Source organism: Oncorhynchus nerka, linkage group LG2 (genome assembly GCF_034236695.1).
Source record: "Oncorhynchus nerka isolate Pitt River linkage group LG2, Oner_Uvic_2.0, whole genome shotgun sequence".
Classification (NCBI taxonomy): Eukaryota; Metazoa; Chordata; class Actinopteri; order Salmoniformes; family Salmonidae; genus Oncorhynchus; species Oncorhynchus nerka.
The window spans coordinates 78,731,258-78,754,369 of NC_088397.1; the positions used below are offsets into that span (position 1 = coordinate 78,731,258).

General features: G+C 44.8%; 2 protein-coding genes across 4 annotated transcripts in view; one reads left to right on the plus strand and one right to left on the minus strand.

The window, feature by feature from the left end:
- LOC115143035 (transketolase-like) overlaps positions 1-8,671 on the plus strand; it is a 32,104-nt gene extending 23,433 nt beyond the window's left edge. For all 3 annotated transcript variants that reach the window (XM_029683032.2, XM_029683041.2, XM_065003105.1), the window contains exons 10-14: positions 3,843-3,973; positions 4,375-4,458; positions 4,846-4,939; positions 5,472-5,594; positions 6,988-8,671. In XM_029683032.2, the coding sequence (XP_029538892.2) occupies positions 3,843-3,973; positions 4,375-4,458; positions 4,846-4,939; positions 5,472-5,594; positions 6,988-7,175 (620 nt within the window). In that variant the 3' untranslated portion in view covers positions 7,176-8,671. The remainder of the gene's footprint in view (positions 1-3,842; positions 3,974-4,374; positions 4,459-4,845; positions 4,940-5,471; positions 5,595-6,987) is intronic.
- Positions 8,672-15,104: 6,433 nt separating this feature from the next.
- LOC115143047 (zinc finger and SCAN domain-containing protein 31-like) lies at positions 15,105-22,621 on the minus strand. The gene is made up of 2 exons (XM_029683052.2): positions 22,318-22,621; positions 15,105-17,044 (listed from the first exon to the last, which is right to left on the minus strand). Exons 1-2 carry the CDS (start codon positions 22,508-22,510, stop codon positions 15,723-15,725), a joined length of 1,515 nt encoding a protein of 504 aa, XP_029538912.1. The 5' UTR covers positions 22,511-22,621; the 3' UTR covers positions 15,105-15,722.
- Between the last annotated feature and the right edge of the window lie 491 nt (positions 22,622-23,112).

Sequence of the window (23,112 nt, forward strand, 5' to 3'; positions counted from 1 at the left end):
CTCTCTCTGTCTGTCCTACTTTGTCTGCACACCTGCATGCCACTCTCTCTGTCTGTATGTCCTACTGTTTGTCTGCACACCTGCCTGCCACTCTGTCTGTCTGTCTGTCTGTCTGTCTGTCTGTCTGTCTGTCTGTCTGTCTGTCTGTCTGTCCTACTGTCTGTCTGCACACCTGCCTGCCACTCTGTCTGTCTGTCCTACTTTGTTTGCACACCTGCCTGCCACTCTGTCTGTCTGTCTGTCTGTCTGTCTGTCTGTCTGTCTGTCTGTCTGTCTGTCTGTCTGTCTGTCTGTCTGTCTGTCTGTCCTACTGTTTGTCTGCACACCTGCCTGCCACTCTGTCTGTCTGTCTGTCTGTCTGTCTGTCTGTCTGTCTGTCTGTCTGTCTGTCTGTCTGTCTGTCTGTCTGTCTGTCTGTCCTACTGTCTGTCTGCACACCTGCCTGCCACTCTCTCTGTCTGTCCTACTTTGTCTGCACACCTGCCTGCCACTCTCTCTGTCTGTCCTACTTTGTCTGCACACCTGCATGCCACTCTCTCTGTCTGTATGTCCTACTGTTTGTCTGCACACCTGCCTGCCACTCTGTCTGTCTGTCTGTCTGTCTGTCTGTCTGTCTGTCTGTCTGTCTGTCTGTCTGTCTGTCCTACTGTCTGTCTGCACACCTGCCTGCCACTCTGTCTGTCTGTCCTACTTTGTTTGCACACCTGCCTGCCACTGTCTGTCTGTCTGTCTGTCTGTCTGTCTGTCTGTCTGTCTGTCTGTCTGTCTGTCTGTCTGTCTGTCTGTCTGCACACCTGCCTGCCACTCTGTCTGTCTGTCTGTCTGTCTGTCTGTCTGTCTGTCTGTCTGTCTGTCTGTCTGTCTGTCTGTCTGTCTGTCTGTCTGTCTGTCCTACTGTCTGTCTGCACACCTGCCTGCCACTCTCTCTGTCTGTCCTACTTTGTCTGCACACCTGCCTGCCACTCTCTCTGTCTGTCCTACTTTGTCTGCACACCTGCATGCCACTCTGTCTGTCTGTATGTCCTACTGTTTGTCTGCACACCTGCCTGTCTGTCTGTCTGTCTGTCTGTCTGTCTGTCTGTCTGTCTGTCTGTCTGTCTGTCTGTCTGTCTGTCTGTCTGTCTGTCCTACTGTCTGTCTGCACACCTGCCTGCCACTCTGTCTGTCTGTCTTTGTCTGTCTGTCTGTCTGTCTGTCTGTCTGTCTGTCTGTCTGTCTGTCTGTCTGTCTGTCTGTCTGTCTGTCCTACTGTCTGTCTGCACACCTGCCTGCCACTTTCTCTGTCTGTCCTACTTTGTCTGCACACCTGCCTGCCACTCTCTCTGTCTGTCTGTCTGTCTGTCTGTCTGTCTGTCTGTCTGTCTGTCTGTCTGTCCTACTGTCTGTCTGCACACCTGCCTGCCACTCTCTCTGTCTGTCCTACTTTGTCTGCACACCTGCATGCCACTCTCTCTGTCTGTATGTCCTACTGTTTGTCTGCACACCTGCCTGCCACTCTCTCTGTCTGTCTGTCTGTCTGTCTGTCTGTCTGTCTGTCTGTCTGTCTGTCTGTCTGTCTGTCTGTCTCTGTCTGTCCTACTGTCTGTCTGCACACCTGCCTGCCACTCTCTCTGTCTGTCCTACTTTGTCTGCACACCTGCCTGCCACTCTCTCTGTCTGTCCTACTTTGTCTGCACACCTGCATGCCACTCTCTCTGTCTGTATGTCCTACTGTTTGTCTGCACACCTGCCTGCCACTCTGTCTGTCTGTCTGTCTGTCTGTCCTACTGTCTGTCTGCACACCTGCCTGCCACTCTGTCTGTCTGTCCTACTTTGTTTGCACACCTGCCTGCCACTCTGTCTGTCTGTCTGTCTGTCTGTCTGTCTGTCTGTCCTACTGTTTGTCTGCACACCTGCCTGTCTGTCTGTCTGTCTGTCTGTCTGTCTGTCTGTCTGTCTGTCTGTCTGTCTGTCTGTCCTACTGTCTGTCTGCACACCTGCCTGCCACTCTCTCTGTCTGTCCTACTTTGTCTGCACACCTGCCTGCCACTCTCTCTGTCTGTCCTACTTTGTCTGCACACCTGCATGCCACTCTCTCTGTCTGTATGTCCTACTGTTTGTCTGCACACCTGCCTGCCACTCTGTCTGTCTGTCTGTCTGTCTGTCTGTCTGTCTGTCTGTCTGTCTGTCTGTCTGTCTGTCTGTCTGTCTGTCTGTCTGTCCTACTGTCTGTCTGCACACCTGCCTGCCACTCTGTCTGTCTGTCCTACTTTGTTTGCACACCTGCCTGCCACTCTGTCTGTCTGTCTGTCTGTCTGTCTGTCTGTCTGTCTGTCTGTCTGTCTGTCTGTTTGTCTGCACACCTGCCTGCCACTCTGTCTGTCTGTCTGTCTGTCTGTCTGTCTGTCTGTCTGTCTGTCTGTCTGTCTGTCTGTCTGTCTGCACACCTGCCTGCCACTCTGTCTGTCTGTCCTACTTTGTTTGCACACCTGCCTGCCACTCTGTCTGTCTGTCTGTCTGTCTGTCTGTCTGTCTGTCTGTCTGTCTGTCTGTCTGTCTGTCTGTCTGTCTGTCTGTCTGTCTGTCTCTCTGTCTCTCTGTCTGTTTGTCCTACTGTTTGTCTGCACACCTGCCTGCCACTCTCTCTGTCTGTCTGTCCTACTGTCTGTCTGCACACCTGCCTGCCACTCTCTCTGTCTGTTTGTCCTACTGTCTGTCTGCACACCTGCCTGCCACTCTGTCTGTCTGTCTGTCTGTCTGTCTGCACACCTGCCTGCCACTCTGTCTGTCTGTCTGTCCTGACTGTTTGTCTGCACACCTGTCTGTCTGTCTGTCTGTCTGTCTGTCCTACTGTCTGTCTGCACACCTGCCTGCCACTCTCTCTGTCTGTCTGTCCTACTGTTTGTCTGCACACCTGCCTGCCACTCTGTCTGTCTGTCCTACTGTCTGTCTGCACACCTGTCTGTCTGTCTGTCTGTCTGTCCTACTGTCTGTCTGCACACCTGCCTGCCTGTCTCTCTGTCTGTCTGTCCTACTGTTTGTCTGCACACCTGCCTGCCACTCTCTCTGTCTGTCTGTCCTACTGTCTGTCTGCACACCTGCCTGCCACTCTCTCTGTCTGTCTGTCCTACTGTTTGTCTGCACACCTGCCTGCCACTCTCTCTGTCTGTCTGTCCTACTGTCTGTCTGCACACCTGCCTGCCACTCTCTCTGTCTGTCTGTCCTACTGTTTGTCTGCACACCTGCCTGCCACTCTCTCTGTCTGTCTGTCCTACTGTCTGTCTGCACACCTGCCTGCCACTCTCTCTGTCTGTCTGTCCTACTGTTTGTCTGCACACCTGCCTGCCACTCTCTCTGTCTGTCTGTCCTACTGTCTGTCTGCACACCTGCCTGCCACTCTCTCTGTCTGTCTGTCCTACTGTCTGTCTGCACACCTGCCTGCCACTCTCTCTGTCTGTCTGTCCTACTGTTTGTCTGCACACCTGCCTGCCACTCTCTCTGTCTGTCTGTCCTACTGTCTGTCTGCACACCTGCCTGCCACTCTCTCTGTCTGTCTGTCCTACTGTCTGTCTGCACACCTGCCTGCCACTCTCTCTGTCTGTTTGTCCTATTGTCCTCATTCCTTTCTGGTCTTATACACCTGCATGTCTGTCGGTTCAGGCCTTTCGCTTTATATTGGGTTGAAATAGTATTCAAGTTTTGTTGAGCCTGCCTGGAGTGTAGGATGTATGTGGTTTTCACCAGGCACGCTCAATGAAGCACGTCTAAAGCCCTGAAAAACAACATACTGTTTGCTTTCTGCTACATTTGACAAGATTTTGGAATTAAATTATTCTAACTAGGTGAGTATGTGTGTGTTCCAGGAGAGGACGGGCCGTCTCAGATGGGTCTAGAAGACATAGCCATGTTTAGGGCCATCCCCACGGCAACCATCTTCTACCCCAGCGATGGCGTTTCTATTGAAAAGGCAGTGGAGCTTGCCGCCAGCACAAAGGTACTTATTATATCCTCCCACCAAAAATATATTGGTTCTTATCCACATACCCCCATAAAGCTATGGGTCCTTATCCACATACCCCCATAAAGCTATTGGTCCTTATCCACATACCCCCCAAAAGATATGGGTCCTTATCCACATACCCCCAAAAAGATATGGGTCCTTATCCCCATACCCTCAAAATGTTATTGGTCCTTATCTCCATACCCTCAAAATGTTATTGGTCCTTACCTTCATACTCCTAAAATGCTATTGGTTTCTCATCCCCTCCCACATTATGTTATTTGTCCTCCAACATTAATGTAATCCCTCCACCTCCCACACCACCCCAAAACCAGGGGATGGGCTTTGTGTTCTCACCCTTCCAATATACATTGTACTATGTTATCTTTTTTTAGGGTGTTTGCTACATAAGAACCAGCCGCCCCGAGAATCCCATCATCTACAGCAGCAATGAGGACTTCCATGTTGGACAGGCTAAGGTGAGCACCACTCAGCTCTGAAAATGTTCTACATTACGTTAACTACACAGACTAATCACAGCCTTGACTAAACCACTTTAGTTTTCTATCTTGCTTCAGGACGTGCTAGGACGTGCTATGATTAGTAAAAGGATTAGTTTAATCAGTTGTACAGCTTCCATAATAGGAACTACTGTATCGCACTGAGAACGTTTTGTCTGACTACTGAAAGAGTTTCTACTATGGATGCAGTACAAGTGGTTGACTGGCTGGAACACAAGCCTGCAGACAGACAGGGTTGTCTTCTAGTAGGATAAACAATGAATCTCTCATCCAATAGTCACGAGCAGGAAGAGCTGTATGAGATGTGCTAGAGCCTTGCTGCTAACCCTTCCCTGTCCATCTCAGGTGGTGTACCAGACTACGGAGGACAAGGTGACCGTGATCGGAGCTGGGATTACTCTGCATGAGGCCGTGGCTGCAGCTGAGATGCTCAAGAAAGGTACAGTACAACTACAGCCAGATCAATGATCTAACTATGTGGGTGTGGAGAAATACTTGGAACTCCTGTCTGGGGCAATGATCTCTTTTCTTCATACGCTAATATTGGCTCCATGCACTAATGCGCTGCTATTTAATTCAATCAGTTCATTAGCGTTGGCGCACAACATCTTATTCTCCTATAAGTGTTAGACTTTCTCAACTATTTGTTCTAGTTTATCCAGGTTAGAAAGCTTTATCCCTCCCTCAATGATTTAAGGTTCAGGTTTCAGAGTCATTCTCTGTGTAGCTGCCTGTGTCTTATTATTGTTTCTCCACTGAAACACTCTACTCAAGCATCCACAATTCCAGTAACTCCAGTAACACATTTACAGGTTTTCCAAAAATACTGGTTGAAGGATTCCAGTTTTCCTGATTATTAATTTCTAATTCCGTAAATCTTCCAAACAGGATTTCTGAAAAACCTGGGAATTCTGCAATCCTCTGCACTACTGTTGATTAACGCTATGTTTTCCACCTTGTTGTTTTCCCAGAAAGGATCTTCATCAGGGTGATTGACCCGTTCACCATCAAACCCCTAGACTCCAAGACCATCATTGAGCATGCTCGCCAGACCAGGGGGCGTATCCTCACTGTAGAGGACCACTACTACGAAGGTACGCTTTTTATGACCAGTGTTTCAACCTCCTTTGACCAAACACCAGGAAGTTAGAGAGGGACCAAACACCAGGAAATTAGAGAGGGACCAAACACCAGGAAGTTAGAGAGGGACCAAACACCAGGAAGTTAGAGATGGACCAAACACCAGGAGGTTAGAGAGGGACCAAACACCAGGAGGTTAGAGAGGGACCAAACACCAGGAGGTTAGAGAGGGACCAAACACCAGGAGGTTAGAGAGGGACCAAACACCAGGAGGATAGAGAGGGACCAAACACCAGGAGGTTAGAGAGGGACCAAACACCAGGAAGTAACCACTTCACCAGACTCCAGCACTCGAGGGTACTTTATGTAGTTTAGCCACATTGTAGTGTTTTAGCCATATATATTGCATGGCCTTTACAACCTGGCAACCTGAAATATTTTGCCATTATTTATTTATGAATATGCAGCCAGTGTCCTCTCATTGGCCCATAGACACTTAGGTGTGTTGTGGTGGCATGTTCCAATTGGTTGAGTGGCTGAGACGTGATGCAGTGGCATGTTCTCATTGGCCCGAAAGGCACCACGTGTTAGGTACTGTCATGGTGGGCGAGATATATTCTGTTCTGGTGTATTTTGTTTGCTGAGGTGTGTGTGTGTGTGTGTGTGTGTGTGTGTGTGTGTGTGTGTGTGTGTGTGTGTGTGTGTGTGTGTGTGTGTGTGTGTGTGTGGGCCAGAGAAGCAGAGTGCTGTCAGATTTCCTTAGTGGAGTGTGTTCCCATGGGGCTTTCTGTGACCCAGATATCACATACAGCTATGTCCAACACAGACAGCCATGCCTAGTCCTGCCCAGCCTGTGTCTGTGTAGGTTAGGTCCGGAGGAGATGAGAGTGGGGGTGGGGAGGGGACAGACTGGACCAAAGATGTGTGGCATCCAAAATCAGTAGCATCCCCCTCTCTGTCCCCTAAGGGGAGAGAAACTAGAGATAGCATGGGAGAAAAAGAGTCAGAGAACGAAGGACAGATAGAGGGTGAGAATATAGGGGGGGAGGGGCTTGCATGGCAACAGAAATAGATCAATGGCTTCATCCAAATGACCAATGAGCAATGAGTGGCTTCAGGTAGAACCTTTAGGCAGTGGGCACTGATCTAGGATCATCTTATCTACCCACAATCATAACCTTTAAGTGTAGCGGGATAAACACAAAGCTCAGTGTTTGAGCTCAACTTAATCCTAGTGTCTCAGATTGGGGTCAATTCCATTTCAATTCAGCAAATTTTGGGAAGGAAACCGAATTTGAAATTGACTGAATTGAATATGAATTGACCATAACCCTGTCGCAGAGAAGGTTCTTCCTGTCCCTTCCCTTTGTCATGTCACGTATTTAATGTATTGTTGCTGTTCCTCAGGTGGTCTGGGGGAGGCAGTGTGCTCAGCGGTGGTGAACGAGCAGGGCTTCACCCTACAGCGGCTGGCCGTGGCCCACGTTCCCCGCAGCGGCAAGCCCAACGAGCTGCTCAAGATTTACGGCATCGACCGCGAAGCCATTTGCCAGGCCATCAGGAAGATGCTCAGCGGCTCTGCCAACGCCAAGTAGCTCCACCCCTTCCTGCCTAAGCCCCACCCGACCCAATTCTACCACCCCTCAGATAAACGTTTCATGTCACATGACACCACCCCACCCGGTAACCTCGCCCCCTCACTGTGAAAGTCCACCCCTGTGTTTACTGAAGTAACGTGAGTTTGTGCTGAATGTACATTTTGACGTAACCGTCACACATTTAACTTTTTTTCCCTCATACATTACACACACACGCACACACACACGCACACACACACGCACGCACGCACACGCGCACACACACGCACACACGCACGCACACACACGCACACACACACACACACACACACACACGCGCACGCACGCGCACACACGCGCACGCACGCGCACACACACGCACACACACGCACGCACGCACACACACAAAACCCCACTCCCACTTCCTGGTAACCATGGGTCATCACAGGGTCAAGTTTAGAAATGAAAATGAGAGGTAGTAATTAGTCTTCAAACCCGGTTGGCAGGTGTAGATTCTCCATACCAAACAATCCAATAAAGACTGTACATGTTGTTACTCAATGCAGGTACCTTTATGTGATGCTCATGTGTTTTTAAACTCTTCCTCTTTGATATTTTCAACCCCAAACAACCAGCAGCAGTCTATTTTAATACTTTTATATTGTTCTGATGTAGTTCTGAAGACAGGGTGGGGCATGTGGTAGTGAAATCTAGGTGTCGTCTCCATGACATGTGGTAGTGAAATCTAGGTGTCGTCTCCATGACATGTGGTAGTGAAATCTAGGTGTCGTCTCCATGGCATGTTTGTAGAGCGTAGTCCAATAAAAAATAAATACAGACAATCAAATAGAAATGTATGTGGGCCATAAATATCAGTGAAGTGAAAAGACCATACAGTTTGAACCATATGTCTCTTTAAACCACAACACCCAACTTGTACTGGACAGCTCGTGTTAGCACAGCACACATGAACTTCTTTTCATCTCTACCGCTCAGGCGTAGACTAGCTAAACATAATGCGTCAGAGAACTGACAAAATGTTGTGCGTTCAACCTTTGGCAGATATCTAACTCCATATTAACACCTTTTACCTGGATGAGCAAACAAGAAGAAGTACGTTAGCCCGAGCTGTCTGAACATACCAATAATGTTTCTATTCCATTTACATTTTTGTCATTTAGCGTATGCTCTTATCCAGAGTGACTTACAGGAGCAGGATCAATGTGTTCTCTACAGCAAATAGTTTGACTTGGAGGTCGGGGAGAGGGATACAGGGCCAGCTAGGACTTACAGTACGGTTCAGCGTTTCCATTTGAATTCAGTCAATTCAGGAAGTGAATTGATCCTAACCCTGGATTAGAGAGAGTCTCTGTGCTTGTGGCCATGGTGATGTTGGGAGCATGCTGTTACATCTGAACTGTGAACCTAGTACAACACCTCCTTCGTTACTTGAACTTCTGTATGTACCTTATACTTTTATTTATTAAAGCCCTCTGCATTTGAATTCTAGAGTTTGCAAGTAGTTCTGTGTGTTTTTTTGACTGTGTATCTGTGTGTTGTGTATGTGTGCATGCATATCAGAGTGTAGATCTATTGAAAGGCAGGTTGGTGTATTTGCTTATTCAAAACATTCGCATTAGACTATTGTACATGGAAGACTAACCAAAGGGTACATGTTCAATAGATAAGACTACTAAACTAATATAAAACAATATGAAGAGTTTCATGACAAAACACTATATATACATTTTTCAGAAATGTTGGTAAATTAGCTTTGGTGTGTTTTTTCACTAATCATAGCATGGGGCTGTTGAATGACAGACATGTACAGTATTTGTTTAAAATCTGTTTAAAATCATTTCAGAGAGACAAATAACCATGTTTTTTCCCTAACTGCATCTGACATTTTAGTCATTTAGCAGATGCTTGTATCCAGAGCGACGGACAGTACTGTAAGTGCATTCCTCTTAAGATAGCTTGATGAGACAATCCCATATCACAGTCAAATATACAGGATACAAAAGTTCCATTCCAGCTAAACAATAGATATATAGCGTTTAGCATATTTTTTTTAAAATTCATACATCTAAAATCTGTTAATAAAAATCTGAGAGAAGTAATATTTTACACACACATGAAGGTACCCATAAGCAACCATTTCTGATGAAAAAAAACACAAATGTGAAGAATTGGTACATATAGCATTTTGGAAATAAACTTCATATTAAAAACTTCAGGGGAGATATTTTCATGATAGAAAATAGTTCAAATTAGTGAGGTCAGGCACTGATGTTGGGCGATTAGGCCTGGCTCGCAGTCGGCGTTCCAATTCATTCCAAATGTGTATGATGGGGTTGAGATTACAGCTCTATGCAGGCCAGTCAACCTGTCAGGGGGCATTGTCAAGCTGAAACAGGAAAGGACCTTCCCCAAACTGTTGCCACAAAGTTGGAAGCACAGAATTGTCTAGAACGTAATTGTATGCTGTAGCATTAAGATTTCCCTTCACTGGAACTAAGGCGCCCGAACCATGAAAAACAGCCCCAGACCATTATTCCTCCTCCACCAAACTTTATAGTTTGCACTATGCATTGGGGCAGGTAGTGTTCTCCTGGCATCCACCAAACCCAGATTCATCCATTGGACTGCCAGATGGTTAAGCGTGACTCCAGAGAACGCGTTTCCACTGCTCCAGAGTCCAATGGCAGCAGGCTTTTCACCACTCCAGACGATGCTTAACAATCTTAGGCTTGTGTGCGGCTGCTTGGCCATGGAAACCCATTTAATGGAACTTCCTAACGAACAGTTCTTGTGCGGATGTTGATTCCAGAGGCAGTTTGTTACTCGGTAGTGAGTGTTGCAACCGAGGACAGACGATTTTTACGCGCATCAGCACTCGGCGGTCCTGTTCTGTGAGCTTGTTTGGCCTAACTCTTTACGGCTTAGCCGTTGTTGCTCCTAAATGTTTCCACTTCACAATAACAGCCTATACGGTTGACTGGGGGCAGACATTTTACAAATTGACTTGTTGGAAAGGTGGCATCCTATAACGGTGCCACGTTGAAAGTCACTGAGCCTTTCAGCAAAGTCATTCTACTGCCAATGTTTGTCTATGGAGATTACATGGCTGTGTGCTCGATTTTATACACCTGTCAGCAACGGGTCTGGCTGAAATAGTCGAATCCACTAATTTGAAGGGGTGTCCACAAACTTTTGTATACAGTGCATTTGGAACGTATTCAGACTCCGTCCCTTTTTCCACATTTTGTTATGTTACAGCCTTATTCTAAAATCTACACACTATACCCCAAATGACAAAGCAAAAACAGGTTTTTAGAAATGTTTGCAAATGTATAAAACTAAAATAAAACTTTTTTACATAAGTATTCATACCTTTTGCTATGGGAATTGAGCTCAGGTGCATCCTGTTTCCATTGATCACCCTGGAGATGTTTCTATAACTTGGAGTCCACCTGTAGGTAAATTCAATTGGACACAATTTGGAAAGGCACACACCTGTCTTTATAAGGTCCCACAGTTGACAGTGCATGTCAGAATGAATGCCAAGCCATGAGGTCGAAGGAATTGTCCGTAGAGCTCTGAGACAGGAGTATCAAGGCACAGATCTGAGGAAAGGTAGTACAAAATGTCTGCAGCATTGAAGGTCCCCAAGAACACAGTGGCCTCCATTCTTAAAAGGGAAGAAGTTTGGAACCACCAACACTCCTCCTAGAGCTGGCCGCCTGGCCAAACAGCAATCGGGGGAGATGGGCCTTGGTCAGGCGGGTGGCCAGGAACCCAATGGTCACTCTGACAGAGCTCCAGAGTTCCTCTGTCGAGATGGGAGAACCTTCCAGAAGGACAACCATCTCTGCAGCACTCCACCAATCAGGCCTTTATGGTAGAGTGGACAGACAGAAGCCACTCCTCAGTAAAAGGCACGATAGCCCAATTGGAGTTTGCCAAAAGGCACCTAAAAGACTCTCAGACCATGAAAAACAAGATTATCTGATCTGATGAAACCAAGACTGAACTCTTTGGCCTGAATTCCAAGTGTACCGTCTGGAGGAAACCTGGCACCATCCCAACGATGAAGCATGGTGGTGGCAGCTCTATACAGGATCGAAAGAAATATGAACGGCGTAAAGTACAGAGAGATCCTTGATGAAAACCTGCTCCAGAGCGCTCAGGACCTCAGACTGGAGAAAAGGTTCACCTTCAACAGGACAACGACCCTAAGCACACAGCTAAGACAACGCAGGAGTGGCATCGAGACAAGTCTTTCAATGTCCTTGAATGGTTCAGCCAGAGCCCAGACTTGAACCCTATCGAACATCTCTGGAGAAACCTGAAAATAGTTGTGTAGTGACGCTCCCCATCCAACCTGACAAAGCTTGAGAGGATCTGCAGAGAAGAATGGGAGAAACTCCCCAAATACAGGTGCCAAGCTTGTAGCATCATACCCAAGAAGACTCAAGGATGTAATCACTGCCAAAGGTTCTTCAAGGGGTCTGAATACTTTCCGATTGCACCGTATATCTTAATTTGACATACTGTTTTATGGCATGCAAGAAAGTACAAGATGGATAGACATCCACAGCAACTCGCCCAAGCCTTCCCCATTTCTCCTTCTCCCAAATCCAGTCAGCTGATGTTCTGAAAGAGCTGCAAGATCTGGACCCCTACAAATCAGCTGGGCTAGACAATCTGGACCCTTTCTTTCTAAAATGATCTGCCGAAATTGTTGTAACCCCTATTACTAGCCTGTTCAACCTCTCTTTCGTGTCGTCTGAGATTCCCAAAGATTGGAAAGCAGCTGCGGTCATCCCCCTCTTCAAAGGAGGGACACTCTTGACCCAAACCTCTACAGACCTATATCTATCCTACCCTGCCTTTCTAAGGTCTTCAAAAGCCAAGTCAACAAACAGATTACCGACCATTTCGAATCCCACCGCACCTTCTCCGCTATGCAATCTGGTTTCAGAGCTGGTCATGGGTGCACCACAGCCACGCTCAAGGTCCTAAACGATATCTTAACCGCCATCGATAAGAAACAATATTGTGCAGCCGTTTTCATTGACCTGGCCAAGGCTTTCGACTCTGTCAATCACCACATCCTCATCGGGAGACTCGATAGCCTTGGTTTCTCAAATGATTGCCTCCCCTGGTTCACCAACTAATTCTCTGATAGAGTTCAGTGTGTCAAATAGGAGGGCCTGTTGTCAAGGCCTCTGGCAGTCTCTATGCCCTCGCTTCATACTCGTCGCCAAACCCACTGGCTCCAGGTCATCTACAAGACCCTGCTAGGTAAAGTCCCCCCTTATCTCAGCTCGCTGGTCACCATAGCAGCACCTACCTGTAGCAGGCGATCCAGCAGGTATATCTCTCTGGTCACCCCCAAAACCAATTCTTCCTTTGGCCGCCTCTCCTTCCAGTTCTCTGCTGCCAATGACTGGAACGAACTACAAAAATCTCTGAAACTGGAAACACTTATCTCCCTCACTAGCTTTAAGCACCAGCTGTCAGTGTCACACCCTGACCATAGTTTGCTTTGTATGTTCTATGTTTTGTTTGGTCAGGGTGTGATCTGAGTGGGCATTCTATGTTGGATGTCTTGTTTGTCTGTTTCTGTGTTTGGCCTGATATGGTTCTCAATCAGAGGCAGGTGTTAGTCATTGTCTCTGATTGGGAGCCATATTTAGGTAGCCTGTTTTGTGTTGGGTTTTGTGGGTGATTGTTCCTGTCTTTGTGTTTGTTACACCAGATGGGGCTGTTTTGTGGGTGATTGTTCCTGTCTTTGTGTTTGTTACACCAGATAGGGCTGTTTTCGGTTTTTCACATTTCTTGTTTTGTATATTGTTCATTTATCATCTTCATTAAAGATGTATCACAATAACCACGCTGCGTTTTGGTCCGCCTCTCCTTCAACAGAAGAAAGCCGTGACAGTCAGAGCAGCTCACAGATTACTGCACCTGTACATAGCCCATTTATAATTTAGTCCAAACAACTACCTCTTTTCCTACTGTATTTATTTATTTAGCTCCTTTGCACCCCTTTATTTCTCTCTCTACTTTGCACATTCTTCCACTGCAAATCTACCATTCCAGTGTTTTACTTGCTATATTGTATTTACTTTGCCACCATGGCCTTTTTTGCCTTTACCTCCCTTATCTCACCTCATTTGCTCACATTGTATATAGACTTATTTTTCTATTGTATTATTGACTGTATGTTTGTTTTACTCTGTGTCGTTGTATGTGTCGAACTGCTTTGCTTTATCTTGGCCAGGTCGCAGTTGTAAATGAGAACTTGTTCTCAACTTGCCTACCTGGTTAAATAAAGGTTAAATAAAAAAATATCATGACTATGATTCTGAGCGATGGGTCTCTGAAAAGGAAATTGTTTAATGGCAGCGTGTGTGCACAAATGAGGTGGCAGAGATGGACTGTATTTAATCTCTCTGCAATGTGGCTCTAGAATTCCTTTGACTGGAAATATCCCGTATGAGATCTCCTCCATTCACACGTGTGCGTACACACGACATACACACACTCACATACCCACCCCTGCTCATTTCTACCCCCTGTCGCCCCTAACACAGACATGCACCCATCCCTGCACATAAATCCACACTCGCTCCTCCCCCGCCAAACACTAACAAACACGTACCCAGACAGACACAAAGGCACATACAGAGTGTGCGCAGGGTGTGCTGAACTGTGAATTCTGATAATAAATGAGTAATGCACATTAATAAAGAATTATCCTAAGTGACAGAAAATGAGAGATGGGGAGGACAATAGTAGAGGGGCACATGGAGGGGGAGAGGAGCGATATAGGGAGGAAAGGGAGAGATGGGGGAGAGGGAGATATATATAGGGAGAGAGAGAGAGGAGACATAGGGAGAGATGTAAAGGAGACATAAATGAATAGAGGAGATGGAGAAGGAGAGATACAAAGAGAGGAGAGGGAGAGATAAAGGGAGAGATGTATGGAGAGAGGAGAGGGAGAGATATGGAGCAATATAGGGGTCAAGGAGAGATAGGGGAGACATAGAGAGAGAGGAGAGGGAGAGAGAAATAAAGATAGAGGGAGAGGTATGAGAGCTATAGGGAGAATGTATAGGCAAAAAGAAGAGGGGGAGAGAGTGAGAGGGATAGAAATAGTGTCCACCACCCAAAGAACATTCAGCCACCAAGCATTGGAGTCAACATCCAGCATCCCCGTGGAACACTTTCAACACCTTGTAGAATCCATGCCCCGACAAATTTTGGCTGTTCTGAGGGAAATATTAGGAAGGTGTTCTTAATGTTTTCTACACTCAGTGTACATCTTCTTGGACATGTCATATAATTGAACAATTAAAGCCAAATTATGATCATTCCGGAGTCTGCATTAGCCATACAGCATTTACTGCGATGCGGCCTCTGCAGAAGTCAGGGCATTCATACTTCTTGCACTTCGCAGTGAGCTGTTGTGAAGGAAGCTGTCAAGGAAGTGAGTTTGTTTCTACAGGATGTACCGCCCCCACCTACCTTCAACCAATCATATCAATGTGGAGCTATAAGGAACCCTCTGCATCGTTACATAATATGGACAATGCGGTACAGCTTAATTTGGCATCCGCAATTGCGTCACACTCTGGACCACATAAAACCTTCTTATAGGCAGGTAGCCTAGTGGTTAGAGCGTTGGGTCAGTAACCGAAAGGTTGCTAGATCGAATCGCTATGCTGACAAGGTAAAAATCTGTCATTCTGCCCCTGAACAAGGCAGTTAACCCACTGATCCTACGCTGTCATTGTAAATAAGATTTTGTTCTTAACTGACTTGCCTAGTTAAATAAATGTTAAATAAAAATCGTCTCTCAGTGTCCTTTGTGTTGTTCTGTCTATTTTGTATGAATAAACTACATTAATTATTCTGAAAGACTTCAGCCCCTTTTATACACATGGAAGTACATTTTTATTACATCAAAAAATATCAACATTTGATATGTAAATAACAGCAAGAATAACATTTGAGATGTACATTTAAAAAAATCTAAAATGAATTGAACATCAAGGGACAACCTCAATTTCTCAATATTTTCACAACATGGATAGAAGGTCAGGGCTCTGTGCAGGACAGTCAAGTTCTTCCACAACGATCTCGACAAACCATTTCTGTATTGACCTTGCTTTGTGAATGGGGCATTGTCAAGCTGAAACAGGAAAGGACCTTCCCCAAACTGTTGCCACAAAGTTATAAGCACAGAATCATCTAGAATGTCATTGTATGCTGTACAGTTGAGGCCTTGCCTGAACCATGAAAAACAGCCCCAGACCATTATTCTTCCTTCACCAAACTTTATAGTTTGCATTAGGTATTGGAGCAGGTAGCGTTCTCCTGGCATCTGCCAAACCCAGATTCGTCCGTTGGACTGCCAGATGGTGAAGTGTGATTCATCATTACAGAGAACGCGTTTCCACTGCTCCAGGGCCCAATGGCAGCGAGCTTTACACCACTCCAGCCGACGCTTGACATTGCTCATGGTGATTAAACCTATACTCTTGGGGGGGGGGGTTATTTAAGTAGGGTGTCAGACGTTTTCGGGCAGGGACTCCGCTGTACTGAACTTAGGGAGAAGCTTGTTCCACCATTGGGGTGCCAAGACAGAGAAGAGCTTTGACTGGGCTGAGCGGGAGCTGCCCTCCTGTAGGGGTGGGAGGGCCAAGAGACCAGAGGTGGCAGAACGGAGTGCTTGGGTTGGGGTGTAGAGTTTGACCATAGCCTGAAGTTAGGGAGGGGCAGGTCCTCTTCCTGCTCCGTAGGCAAGCACCAGGGTCTCAAAGATGATGTGAGCTTCGACTGGAAGCCAGTAGAGTGTGCGGAGGAGCGGGGTGACATGGGAGAGCTTGGGAAAGTTGAACACCAGGCGTGCTGCGGCGATCTGGATATGTTGCAGGGGTTTGATGGCAAAAGCGGGGAAATATATGATCTCTCCCCTGTGTGAGTCATCATATGATCTTTCAGGCATATCTTCTGACTAAAGCACTTGCCACAATCACTGCACTTATATGGTTTCTCCCCAGTGTGTATCCTCATATGTCCTGCCAAGTTTCTCATTCGGCTGAAGCATTTTCCACAATCTTTGCACTGATATGGTTTCTCCCCAGTGTGAATTCTCATATGTTCCGTTAGGGTTCCCTTCTGACTGAAACTTCTGCCACATACATTACAGAAATATGGTTTCTCCCCAGTGTGAATTCTCTGATGTGCTTTTAAAATGCTACTTTTCAGAAAGCATTTCCTGCAGACAGGACACCTGTGTGGTCTCTCCCCTGAGTGAGCCGCCCTCAATGGAACTTTCAACTCACTGGCTTCCCTGATCTTAGAGCTTTGTTCTTTCTTCGTCCAAGTTGTCTTTGATTTGAGTGGCTGTAACCCTGACATTAATCCGCCAGAGTCCACCCCATTGTCACTTTCACTGTTCCCAATCTGAGTTGCAGAGCAGTCTGAGTGTACTGTAGAGAGGGGTTGAGATTCACTTGTTGGTTCTGATGCACTGCAGCCCTCTCCATTAGGTTCTGTTTTGATGTCTTGTTCAGTTGTTTTGGTGGGAAGAGAGTCCCTCTCTCTGTTCTCCATAGTCTGGGTTTGGGGAAGATATAAGGGCTGAGGAGGGTCCGGATCATAGTCACTTTTTACACAGGGAAGAGTGAATATGAACTCTTTGATATCAGACGCCAGCCCTTCAAGCTGCTCTTCCTCCTGACTGGTCACAAACTCCTCCTGTTCCTCTTTAATCTGAGTGGGCTCTGGGTCCTCCTGGCCCAGACTGGGGCTCCAGTCCTGCTGCTCAGGAGGAATGTCTTCAGGGACAGGCGGAGTGAGCTGCTGGGAGTCTGAAGAGAAGAATAGGGTATCAATAAGATGTAGTTTCAATTTCAATGTGGCCTTGAGCCCAATTATTAGATTAACGACAGTAAGCTACAATTGGAATGTTCAATTTCATCAGTTGTAAATAGTTCTAACATTACAGCTAAACAATTGAATGAATCAGGTGTTTAGTGGCAGTGGCCTGGCTAGCCCATCTTCTCTAGACAAAGATTATATCTCAGTCTAGCATTATAACACTAGCCCACAATGCACTGTGGGATTTATTTACCGACCTGTGTCTGTTTGGCAACGCTTTTCCCACTTCGAAGGGTATATCCGTGGTCGGTGGACCGGTCTGATAAAGAATGTGTTGTTTGCGTCACTGTGTGATGCCCAGGAAATAATTACATCTAATTGTTAGATGCTACCACCCCCTCCAAATGAAAACCAAACATGGATGTCAATGTTTGCGTGCGCTCCATTCTACTTCGTCTGCGGCAGCATGGTGCCCATATTGCGAGGTAGATTGTTACACCAGATAGCGTGATTTAACCAAAGATGATGGTATCTACTAGAATTTTGCAAGTTTGCAAAAAAAGGTATTTCACTATTCTTGTGCATGTCACATTAAAACTTGAAACAGACTTCCAGGCATTGCGCTAACGTTAGTTAGCATTGGCTGGCAAAACTACCTCCAGCTTCCTTCATACTGGACACAGAGACATAAAAATGATATCCAAAAGTTAATATGATTTTGGGGAAGTAGATAAATGGCATCAAAATCTGAGCAAGAGAACAAGTACATTGGAGTGTCTAGTTTGAGAAACAGACGCCTCACAAGTCCTCAACTGGCAGCTTCATTAAATAGTACCCGCAAAACACCAGTCTCAAAGTCAACAATGAAGAGTCCAGGATGCTGGCCTTCTCGGCAGAGTTGCAAAGAAAAGGCCATATCTCAGACTGGCCAATAAAAATAATAGATTAAGATGGACAAAAGAACACAGACACTGGACAGAGGAACTCTGCCTAGAAGACCAGCATTCCGGAGTTGCCTCTTCACTGTTGACATTGAGACTGGTGTTTTGCGGGTGCTATATAATGAAGCTGCCAGTTGAGAACTTGTGAGGCGTCCATTTGTCAAACTAGACACTAATGTACTTGTCCTCTTGCTCAGTTGTGCACCAGGGCTTCCCACTCCTCTTTATATTCTGGTTAGAGACTGTTTGTGCTGTTCTGTGAAGGGAGTAGTACACAGCATTGTACGAGATCTTCAGTTTCTTGGCAATTTCTCGCATGGGAAAAGCCTTCATTTCTCAGAACAAGAATAGACTGACGAGTTTTAGAAAAAAGTTATTTGTTTCTGGCCATTTTGAGCCTGTAATCGAACCCACAAATGCTGATGCTCCAGATACTCAACTAGCCTAAAGAAGGCCAGTTTTATTGCTTCTTTAAATCAAAACAACATTTTCCAGCTGTGCTAACATAATTGCAAAAGGGTTTTCTAATGATCAATTTGCCTTTTAAAATGATAAACTTGGATTAGCAAACACAACGTGCCATTGGAACACAGGAGTGATGGTTGCTGATAATGGGCCTCTGTACGCATATGTAGATATTCCCTAAAATAATTAGCCGTTTCCAGCTACAATAGTCATTTACAACATTAACAGGGTCTACACTGTATTTCTGATCAATTTTATGTTATTATAATGGCCCCCCAAAAATAGCTTTTCTTTCAAAAACAAGGACATTTCTAAGTGACCCCAAACTTTTGAACGGTAGTGTATATTTCAGTTATGTGAGATACCCTGTAAGAGACTTCGTGCCCAAACCCATGAAGTGTGATAAAACTATTTGGACATGTGTCAAGTGTATGTAGACAGGAGGAGTATTGTTTGCCAGTTGAGGCAAAATGTTGCAATTATGGTAGTGAGCAAACACCTGATTCATGAAGTGCCCTGTTAGAGTGAAGGAGACAGAGGTGACAAGAGTAAGGGCTGTCCAGCATGTCTCCTATCTGGAGGCGTTGAGAAGAGTAGAAGGGAGTAATGTTGAAGAAACCATGCTAGTTGGATTAGAGACAACCGTAAATGTTACTCGCCAACAGGATCCTGACATGATGCATGTTAAAAAGGTGGACTTTGTATCATTTCATGCACTAGTTATAAACTTGACAGCGCAAACAATGAGGAAATCTGAGAAAATAGGTATCATTGAATTTGTATATAAACCCTTCCTGGGTTTCAAACACATTAAAGCACTTACATTACATATTAAACAAAAGACAAAACCCCTACATATCTACCATACAAAATGTATAATACCACCATACAACAATATTACAATGCACGCGTGTGTCTGTACCTTTGTGTGTCTTCACAGTCCCTGCTGTTCCATAAGGTGTATTTTTACCAGTTAAAAAAAAAATCTGATTCTACTGCTTGCATCAGTTACTTGATGTGGATAGAGTTCCATGTCGTCATGGCTCTATGTAGTACTGTGCGCCTCCCATAGTCTGTTCTGGACTTGGGGACTGTGAGGAGACCTCTGGTGACATGTCTTGTGGGGTATGCATGGGTGACAGAGCTGTATGGTAGTAGTTTAAACAGACAGCTCGGTACATTCAACATGTCAATCTCTCTTCCACTTCAAGCCATGAGAGATTGACATGTATATCATTAATGTTAGCTTGCCGTGTACTTTTAAGGGTGTGCCGTGCTGTCTCAGTTCTGAGACAATTGTAATTTTCCTAAATCCCTCTTTGCGGCACCTGACCAGACTACTGAACAGTAGTCTCGGTGCAACAAAACTAGGAACTGTAGGACTTGCTTTGTTGATAGTGTTGTTAAGAAGGCAGAGTAGCGCTTTATTATGGACAGACTTCTCCCCATTTTAGCTACTGTTGTATCAATATGTTTTGTTGCAGTTATTTCAGTAGCTGACGTGTATAGTGTTGAATCATCCGCATACATAGACACACTGGCTCTACTCAATGCCAATGGCATAGCGTTAGCAAAGGCCTAAACAGTTACCCTGGGTGATTCCTGATTCTACCTGGATTATGTTGGAGAGGCTTCCATTAAAGAACACCCTCTGTGTTCTGTTAGACATGTAACTCTTTATCCACATTATAACAGGGGGTGTAAAGCCATGACACATACGTTTTTCCAGCAGTAGACTATGATCAGTAATGTCAAAAATCTTTTTATCATCAATTTATCTTAGCCAATCGTCAGTCATTTGTGTAAGTGCTGTGCTTGTTGAATGCCCTTCCCTATAAGCATGCTGGGGGCAAAAGGAGGTGCAACTGGGTATTGGGAAGGTGTTCCTAATGTTTTTTTCACTCAGTGTATGTGTATTAGTTTTTCTACCGATGTTTTGTACTACATTCTTATGCACTGTGACTTCAAAGGTGCATAAAAAAGAATATGGTGTATTCTGTTGTCAATTTGTTTACTGAAATGTATTTTATTACTAAGGGTTGGTAACAGGCTGATTGGTCAGCTATTTGAGCCAGTAAAGGGGGCTTTACTATTCCTGGCCTGAGGGGACACACTTTCTAGTAGGCTTAAATTGAAGATATGGCAAATAGGAGTGGCAATACCGTCCGCTATTATCCTCAGTAATTTTGCATCCAGATTGTCAGACCCCGGTGGCTTGTCATTGTTGATAGACAACAATAATTAGATCACCTCTTCCACACTCACTTTACATAATTCAAAAGTACAATGCTTGTCTTTCATAATTTGGTCAGATATACTTGGATGTGTAGTGTCAGCGTTTGTTGCTGGCATGACATGCCTAAATTGGCTAATCTTGCCATTGAGCCATCTGATTCCATGAATGAGCAGAGTTCGCCTTTTTTCCAAACTTGTAATTTAAGGTCCTCCAAAGCTTTTAACTATCATTCTTTATATTACTTATTTTTATTTCATAGTATAGTTAATTTTTCTTAAATTTGCAGTACGCTTGCCAATTGATTGGGATGCCAGACTTCTTTGCCATTCCTTTTGCCTCTTGCCTCTCAACCATACAATTCCTCATCAATCCAAGGGGATTTAACAGTTTTTACAGTCATTTTCTTAATGGGTGCATGCATATTAGTAACTGGAATAAGGAATTGCATAAATGTGTCAAGTGCAGCTTCCGGTTGTGAGTGTGGCTGAATGTTTTTTGGGGACTTTACAGCAGAGGCATTACAAAGAATACTATCAACTAACGTTCCATCCTCACAGGGCCCTGCGCCTGTGTAGGGACGTGACTTGCTTGGATTATCTTTCATATTGGCAATACATAATAAAAAAATAAAAAAAATAAATTGATACACACTTATAGGGTTAGGGTTCCCACGCCGCCATATTGCAGTGCTTGTTTACGGAAAACGGACGTTTGACAGTGGACTATCTGTGCTAATTAGCCATATGTATCTCTGAACACCAGTGTGTAAACGGAAGACAGACGCCACAAACGTGTTGTCACTGAAAAACACTCTCGGCCAAACTGTTAAAAACGGGTAAAATAGTGTACAGTGTGTATTTTGCATTTGTTAAATAATTTTGATGTGATATAAAAGTAGAGGGATTTATGTTTCTAGAACCGTACCGCGATTGAGAATCGATTCATGTTTAGTATTTAGCTTCTAGAGCCAATTGGCCTTTTAAACAGAAAATGTAAGGTCCTTGGACTAAGAAGCAACGTTAGGCTTCTTGGGTCCAATATTTGGCTACACCAAACTGTACCTACCTCTTAAAAAGATCTGGTTAAATCACATTATGTTGTATCAATCTGTAGCTAATTGCGAGGCTGACTAGGAAAACAGACAGGTGTGCACACAAAGCAAGAACACAACATGAAATCTATGTTTGCTTTTCATTTCGATGGGGGACTGGGGGTGATAGCATCTACAATTGTATTTAGGCCTAATTATTTATTGGGCACTGATCTGTGATACAAACGAGGACTTCCTAATCAGAACCTTCTACCGATATATGCCCGGACCTTGGAAAAGTTGCCAAACAGGCACGGGTTGGCAAATAACTCACAGGGTGGACCATGTTAAGGTCCAGCTAGAAAATATGAGCTGTGGCCTGACTAGCTTCGTCTCGCAACTAGCCATTTAAAATGAACATGAACAATTTGGACTTTTCCTTTGAATGTTACAGAATGATATCTGTAACAATAAAAGTGACTATAAATGATGATTTAAATGGCTACTGTAGCTAGTTGCCGGACAAAGCTATGGCCTGGTAGGTGGTCCAATTAGATTGTTATAACGGGGTCATAGCTATTCACTACTAACCTGCAATATGTAACTTTATGTCGGGATTGAAAGCCAAATCCAGCAGCCTTTGTAGACGTTCGATCTCCTCCTTCGCACGGGAGATTTCTTCCTGGTACTCTGCTATGGTATTTTCCACAGCCCCTAATATCTCAACAGCCGCTGCTGTTAAGCGCTCGTTTAGAAAAACCTGCAAAAGCTGAATTTTCGACATTTTGATGGAAATCTAAGTACAATTTGTTTTACTATGAAGATATGTGTTTTGCTGCTAACAAGGTGTCTAATGGTAGCAAGCATTATCAGCGTCTGGTCAGCGAAATAGAATAAAAAGTACTTCCGCGTCAGGGAATTTCAACCAATTTCAAAATAAAGGTCCCCATGTAATAGTAGAAAATAGTAACCTGTATTTATTCATGATGTATGGAACATAATTGTCAAAATATTAACAATTGTTCATATTTGTTCATATTTAAGTATTCAATGTCCATTCAATTTGGGTTTTAAAACATGTTCAAATAAATGCCCCCAATTCAAATCAATGTATATGCATTCAGCTCATATTGGCTTATAGAGTAAAAATGATTATTTTAGTAAAATTGTGGTGGGGGGTATTCAGTAGGGTTTGTAGAATCGAAATATAGTGTCATTTCATGGGGCTCTGAAAAAATACAGATTATTGCTGGCCTTTTACTGTGGTCAAAAAGCTTAAAATTGGATGGTTTGATACTATATGGTTCAAATTTAGCACTGTACAGGAAAAACTATCAATTGTGTGTCCATAAAACCAGTGTCCAGTCTACTCCCTAGAGTCCCTAA

What these genes read in the sequence shown, in the direction of transcription:
- LOC115143047 (XM_029683052.2), bottom strand. Translation starts at nt 22,510, where the DNA reads ATGTCGAAAATTCAGCTTTTGCAGGTTTTTCTAAACGAGCGCTTAACA. An exon ending in CATAAAGTTACATATTGCAG is followed by an intron (nt 17,045 to 22,317) that starts GTTAGTAGTGAA and finishes TCTTCTCTTCAG; the next exon opens with ACTCCCAGCAGCTCACTCCG.